This window comes from Seriola dumerili, unplaced genomic scaffold (assembly GCF_002260705.1).
Source record: "Seriola dumerili isolate Sdu_G_001 unplaced genomic scaffold, Sdu_1.0 BDQW01000088.1, whole genome shotgun sequence".
NCBI lineage: Eukaryota > Metazoa > Chordata > Actinopteri > Carangiformes > Carangidae > Seriola > Seriola dumerili.
The window spans coordinates 12,193,048-12,200,470 of NW_019174343.1; the positions used below are offsets into that span (position 1 = coordinate 12,193,048).

The following is a 7,423-nucleotide window of genomic DNA, read 5'->3' on the forward strand; positions in this document are numbered from 1 at the left end:
AAATATGCATTAGACTACATACAGATGGACATCTATATGTTCTTTTAATTCAACATATTAAGAATACATAACTGTGTCCATGAACGCAGCTCAGCTACAGAATACCACACACCTTGACCCTATCATTGTCTACACATTACCTTCAGGTTACAACAGACAACTTGCTTTAAGCCTGGTTAGGCAGTATTACTCTTATGTATACATGTATGAACTGGGTTTTGTAGGTTCTCACAATTATCAAACAAGGTATACAACATGTGGAGAAGAGTGTTAAGCTCTATAGCCAAAACTGCTTTGTGTCCATGGCTCTCGTACAGTGGTATTACATTATGGATCAACAAAGTGCACACACTCTCGTTGATAATGTATACATCCAAATGTCCAAATAAAACTGCATACACTGCTTCTTTAGCCAAAAGTCTTCACAGACTTTTCTTGTGGACTTTTAGCACACACTTGCTTCTAATTTGGCTGCATCTGCTCACTGAGTGGAGTGATTTTCAGCAAGTTGTCCGTAAACAGTCCATTAAAACCGGACTACCACCGGCAGTCTTCTCGGTGCCGGTGGCAGCCAGATGAGGTTTGTAGAAGGTTCAGATTGACCAATCACTGCCCTTAATGTTCCAGCGCATTGATCAAATACACCAGACATCACACCGTTTCCTTAATTTTGTCCAGTCACCCACTGATGCAAGGTTAACTGATTTAGGCTCACCATATTCGAAGTGCTGCGTCTGTCAAAATTGAACCTCATGAGGAATGTTTTTGCACTTCTTAGAAGTGTCAATAATTCAGTCACACTATTTCTTTAACCTAAAAATTTTAAATATGTACACAAGTACATGTTTCCTATCCATGCGACCATGTTGGAGCAACACAGTGAATCTGATTGGCATAGGTCCTCTGGTCCTCAAGTCAATTCAGCATTTGGTTTTAAGAAGATAATTCACACATCCTAAAGACGCCCATAATTCAATATATAATCAAAATTTCAAGTGTTAGTCAGAATATTAAGCCCAATGTCTTAGAATATCAATAACAAAATCATATGTATATATAATGCACTTGAGGAAGGCATTGCGTATATTTTTAAACTCACAATCCTTAGTAACAGCACAGTCTGGGTGAAGAATGTAGCTGAGCTAAAGTCAAACTGGAGACCCTGATTGAAAAGATTGTGTGGGACAGTGAGACACAAAGGGATACTGATCACATCAGACCTTAATGGCCACATTTGTAATTAAAATGAGGTTTTACGAGACAGATGAAGGAAAAAAAGAAGACTAATGATTAATACTCAGCAGTGGCGCCAAGCCGTGTCCTGACAATGGCCGTAATAGTTTTTAAAATGACATAGATAACACACGTGTAAGATGTGTGGTTGGCTGATGATTGCTTATTGGTTAAACACAGAAACACCGAAATGTCCATGACTTGGAGTTAGTAGTGTATTATCACTCTAGGCAGCCTTTTTTTGGCATTTGACTACACACCCTGATGCTAAAGCTGAGGTTAATTCGGGATTAATTCGTGTTATGTGAATACAGGTCGACAGTATTTGATAATAGCTATCACAGGTTGATAAGTTTGCATAGACCCTTGAAACCCAACCACCATCATCTCGATAACATAATCTTAATGATTAAACTACCACTCGGAGCAGCATACCCAACTTCACCCTTTGTACGGATTTTGGTAGATTAAACAAAAGCACAACAAAAGCTGTAATAGTCTACATGATATGGTTACATTCAGTTATACTTTTGTTCTTTAAAATTAAAGAAAAGTGGCACATAGAAATTGTTATTTCTCTATTGGGGTTGTTGTGAATCTCTTTAACAGCTTGTATCATGCCACCACTACAGCGAACACCAAAAAGTGTTTTTTAATCCATGTGTATTCAGTGAAACAGAGTCAACTATGCCTGCTTTTGCAGCATCACGATACACAGCAATAAACTCATAGACTTTATTTAAAGAAGTACAAAGAGTGAAATGGGTATGTTCCAGAGACTTTTACAAAACACTCGTCTGAGAGGAGACATATCCACGCGTAAACATATGCTGTGTTTGTGGTTTTGCCCTCTCTCCTCTGACGGCTAAAAAAAATAAAAGCATAAAACACTGTAGGAGCGTACAGTCCTTGGAGAGCGAAGAGGGGAAGGGAAGTCGGGTCGGTGTCCTTCATGCGATCACGACCTTCTCTTTAGCTGGCGATTTTCTCAATTTCGTCCAGATCATCCGTGTCTAGTTTTTCAATCTTTTTATCTGAAGAGGGAAAGATCACAGAACATGGAGGGGCTCATTTAGAAAGTCTGGCATAATGGCGAATCAGCAGCCTGAAAAGAACCATCTCCCCAAATCAAATAAATTATAAATAAGTTTTTAAGACAAAGAATAATACATATGGTATTTATATAATTAAATAACTTCTATCATGATTAAGCTTATGAAAAGTCTGCCAGAGAGATTCACTGTTCAAACTTGATCTTGTTTATGTGTAGAAGACAGAAAAGTGTGTGTAGCTGCTGTCATCTTACTGAAATGCTCCTGGATCCTGTTGAGGATGTTCATGCTCATCTTGCTGTCCACCATGTTGATGGCCAGTCCCCTTTTGCCAAATCGACCTGTGCGGCCAATCCTGTGCAGGTATGTCTCATTGTCAGGGTTACCATCTTTGTCCACTGGTAAGTCAAAGTTGATCACCACGGAAACCTGCTCGACATCAATACCTGAATGTAAGACAAGCAGGGCGACAGAGTTATTATTTACAATAATTGTAGTCACATTGTTGTCTTCAGTCAACAATCCTATATTCAAAAAGTGCTGAGTTTTCCAGTTACAGAACTAAGGCTTCATCTCTTCATCTTTGCTGGTTGTTCTTTAAGTCTATAACAGCAGCAGGCCGAGGAAGTGAGTGAAGCGTACACCCATGAAGAAAAGAGCAAGCAGTGTGCGTGGTCATGTTATGTGTAAACATGACATTGTCTGTGGAACCATTGGTTCATCATTTCAGGCAAAGAGCAGGCTTGCAATGGGAACACTGTGTGGCCACACCACAGAGAACTGGACACTGTGCTGAGATCATTGATCGGGCTCAGGTGCTACAGTTGCGTATTCTTAATGAGTACCAAGTAGCACAGTACTTTTTTTTTTTTTTTTAAAGTCAAAGAGAATAAATTGACCTTAACATCCACTTTTCTACATTTTATCTCTAAATCCCAGTTTTCTCTGTGCTACACGCCCTGCCTTTGATTTTTGAAAAGATCTGTCTCATATGCAAAGCTGTCATTAAATAAGAGAATGTACAAGTAACAGCTAAATAAAAGTTATAATCACATCATGTTTATTCTTCCTGTTCTAATAGCACATGGTGCTTACCTCGAGCACAAACATTTGTAGTAACCAGGACCTTCTCCTTGCCGTCCCTGAAGCGTTCAATGACAGCAGCCCTCTGCTCCACCTGCATCTCTCCACTGAGCAGCGCCACCTGGTGGCCTTCTCTGGACAGCTCCCCTGCCAGCCAGCCTGCAGTCTTCCTTGTCTGGATCACAAAGAGAGAGGAGTGTGCCGAAGCTATTTCAACAGCCAACTAGGTACTTGTGTAACACAAGGCTAAATAGGAAATAGTAGCTTTATCTACAGGAAGACTCAGGGCATAAAAACACCCCGATGAAGGCTGAGGATAAAAAGGTACAGTCAAACTTATATGTGAACTCACATGGCAAAAGATCATGGCCTGAGCGATGGTGATGGCGCCGTAGATGTTGCAGAGCGCTTGGAACTTCTCCTCCTTGCTGTTACACAATACATAGTACTGTTTGATAGTATCCAGCGTCTCCTCCTCTCTCTTCAGCTTGATGATGTTGGGGTCAGGCACGATACGCTGGGCGAAGTTCCACACCGTTTCTTCAAACGTGGCTGAGAACAGCAACATTTGGCAGTTTTTAGGCAGCATCCTGTGTGATGGGGAAGAGAGGAGCGAAAGGTCAGCAGCTGCAGACTGAAGGGTTAGAGTGATCAAAATTTCACACTGTACATCACAGAGACTCAACTTCAAAAAAATGTATTTACAAGATAAATGATAAGATTATTGATGAGAATAGATTAACAACATTATCATTGTATCACAACACCATACATGGTCTTATACAGCACTCATGATTTTGTAACTTATCTCAAGAGTTTTTCAAGTTTATCACATTTCACAGTATTTTTATTTCAGATTTTTTCAACTGACCTCTGGATGCGGATGCTCTGGTCCTGGTGACCCTGTGTGGCGATCATGACATCAGCCTCATCCAGCACAAACACCTTGATCTTCTTGGGGTCTATAAACTTGAACTTACTGCACCAGTCCAGCATGGTACCAGGTGTGCCAATAACTATCTGTTCCTGCAGCTTCGAGCCCCGCTGCACTGGAACATTCACAAAAAAACAAGCGCTCATCAACACACAAAGCAATCTCCCAGATGTATGTCTGTTTGCATCAACAGGAACAGTTCAATCTATGACAGTGTACATGCAGCACTGTAAAAAGCAGTGGAGCCTTACATTTATTTCCTCTGATGGCGTAGACTAGTCTGACCTCAGGATAGTGTTTGCCCATCTGCTCGATCACCTTACCAGTCTGAAGTGCCAGTTCATAGGTGGGTGATACACACAGGCACTGATGGAGAGAAATAAAATGAGAGAGATAAATACTAAAATGGTCATTTAGTTCAAGTTATCAGTGTTAAATAATTATTGTGGGAAACAGAATTGGACTGATAGAAAAGAGCAAACAAGAAGAGCATGTATGAAAGGGGTCTCAGATTTTCTCCAAATGGCGAGTCACATTTATCAATTAAGAAGCTCAAGGTTTCAAGATGAGAAATTCTAGAACAGCGAGGTAAGTAAATACTAACCTGTGGATATCTGTTGTTGGGGTCTACATGGCTAAGCATGGCCAGGACAAAGGCAGCTGTTTTCCCTGTTCCTGACTGCGACTGGGCAATCAAATTCTGTGGACTAGAGGAAACGGGGAATTAGATTTTCAGCCATGGCACCTTGCATACCATACTGGTGTAAAGTGGTGTATGTCAACTTTTAATTTATATAGTATCTATTCAGTGTGAGAGATTTTAGTGAGTATTAAGAGACATAACACTTTGCTACAGGACATTTCAACATTTGCTTACAATGTAAAGGATACTCACGGTTCAGCCAGCATCATAGGTAAGGCAGTCTCCTGGATTTTAGATGGCCGGTTGAAACCCATGCCGTACACACCCTGAAGTAGCTGAGGTTTGCTGCAGGAGAAAATAGTCAAGTGTTCAGCAAAGCGTTTTACAGATCTTTATAAAGTGCTTCACCGCTTTGTTTGTGCATACACATTTCAGAGCAGGTACACACATGCCTTAAAAGTAGGGCTGCACAATTACTCTAAATATAATTGAAATCACAATATGGCCAAATGCAATATCCAAATCGCAGGAGCTGCGATTTTTTTGTTAGTTAAACATGTGTCACAACATTGTTGTGCATTGTTAGCACCATAAACGCCTACAGACCATATTCTCCAGGTGCATCAAAACATGTAAACATGTTTGTTTGGTACATCCTAACAAAATTCACAGTATCATCTTAAAATTTTAGGTGAAAATGAAATGCAAAAATGATCATTCCAACTGAAATCACAATCACAATATCTACCAAGACAATTGCAATATGATTTTTTTTTCCCATACCGTACAGCCCTACTTAAAAAGATTTTTTTTTTTTAATGTTTTTAGCTCTAAACCACCCTTCTAACTATATGCTAACATGTTTGTGTCATAAGCTTGACTGATAACTGATTAATAATGATAACTGATACCTTAAAATACTGTAGGACAATAAGAGAGATGAACAGGAAAATAGACGATATACTTACAGTCGCAACTCCTCAAAGGATTTGACAGAGTAGAGCGGAGAGTTGGGATCCTTCTGAAGAACTTCCACTTGGTTAGTATTATTGACAAGATTATTCCGGATCAGCTTGTTTAACAATGACTGTGCCGCTTTGTCCTCTTGAGAAAAAAAAAGAAAAAAAAGTTGCAATACTTGGTACAACAACGTGGTACAACATACTTGAGACAACTAAGCATCTCAAATAAAAACAATCAAGAATGTCAGACAGATTCTCCAGAGGATGAATGTTTTTGTTGCATATAAATAACAGATGTCCCACCTTTGTCATCTTCATCTGTTGACTTGTTTTCTCCTTCAGCTTCTGACTTTGCCGCTGTACTGCTGGAGTCTGTTGCGTTTGAAGCCGTGCCTGCAATGTTAAAAAAAAAAAAAAAAGATACTTATAATTACGCCATAAACATTGTTGGGATTACTGGTTTTCTGACTGTTTAATCTTACACCAACGTCACCACTTACCATTTTCTTCAGGTTTCTCTTTTATTTGAAGACTACCGATCTGTAAAGAGGAACACCAGGAAGTTTACAGAGTTGTTTGATGCTTGCATTCACATGACAGTCAGTCTGTGTTTTTATGATATTACATTAGGGGTACAAACTGGGACCAAGTCGGAACTACTACACCTTCAGTTGATCTATTTTGGAGCCTCTTGCATCATTTGTTAGCCAGCTAAGTGCTAAAGCTAATAACTCACTGAGCACGCAGCATCTCGGCTCTAGCTAACTTTCTTTAGCTCCAACAACCCGGTAGTTTCGTTTTTACGTAATTGAAAATATTACTGACACAAACTGCCACATGGGCCCAACTATTCAATGGTAGTATTGTCGGTATACAATTTCAAATCCCAAGAATAATGCTGAGCGACTGGTTTTCAGTAACATTGTCGCATAATAGGCCAGAGCATCCCCTAAACAGGCTAACAACACGTTAGCTCGTGTTGCGTAAGTTACGGTTTACCGATTCCGCCGCGGCTTCTTGTTCGTCCACTGCCTGGGCCCAGGAGTCCGTAGCCATCGTGGAGACAGTTTCTTCTGTAGTTATTACACTGGGAATAACTCAATTAGGAAAGCTAACTCAGACTGCGGAGTCAGTAATTTGAAAGTAACTATTTTCCACAATGGCGTGCCGAAACCGATTCTAGGTACCTGTGCAACTGCTCACTTGTCCGACCAGAAGAGGAAGTGCCAAACGATAGCAGTTCCCAGCTTAATGGAAGTTCCGACCAAGATTACTAAAAGTATGCCGCAAGTACGACAGGCTCTTTCAATCAAAATTATAACAAATAGTTTGAAAGTAATACATTAAAAAACTTCTAACGAACTATTTTTTGATAAAATTCCGCAAATGAGGCTGAATCCGAGGAAACACTACTCTCCTAAACCTGTAGGTGGCGCCAAAATGTTTGGCATAGGCCACACACACACACACACACACACACACACACACACACACACACACACACACACACACACAC

The 7,423-nt window shown here is 40.2% G+C and overlaps 1 protein-coding gene across 1 annotated transcript; it reads right to left on the bottom strand.

The window, feature by feature from the left end:
* Positions 1-27: 27 nt before the first annotated feature.
* On the bottom strand, positions 28-7,110 carry LOC111221545 (ATP-dependent RNA helicase DDX19A). Its single transcript, XM_022744986.1, has 12 exons — positions 6,907-7,110; positions 6,408-6,447; positions 6,211-6,300; positions 5,914-6,049; positions 5,198-5,290; positions 4,907-5,009; positions 4,554-4,668; positions 4,240-4,417; positions 3,721-3,958; positions 3,381-3,543; positions 2,540-2,731; positions 28-2,267 (listed from the first exon to the last, which is right to left on the bottom strand). The coding sequence occupies exons 1-12, from the start codon at positions 6,961-6,963 to the stop codon at positions 2,206-2,208; spliced, it is 1,467 nt and encodes a 488-aa protein (XP_022600707.1). The 5' UTR covers positions 6,964-7,110; the 3' UTR covers positions 28-2,205.
* Between the last annotated feature and the right edge of the window lie 313 nt (positions 7,111-7,423).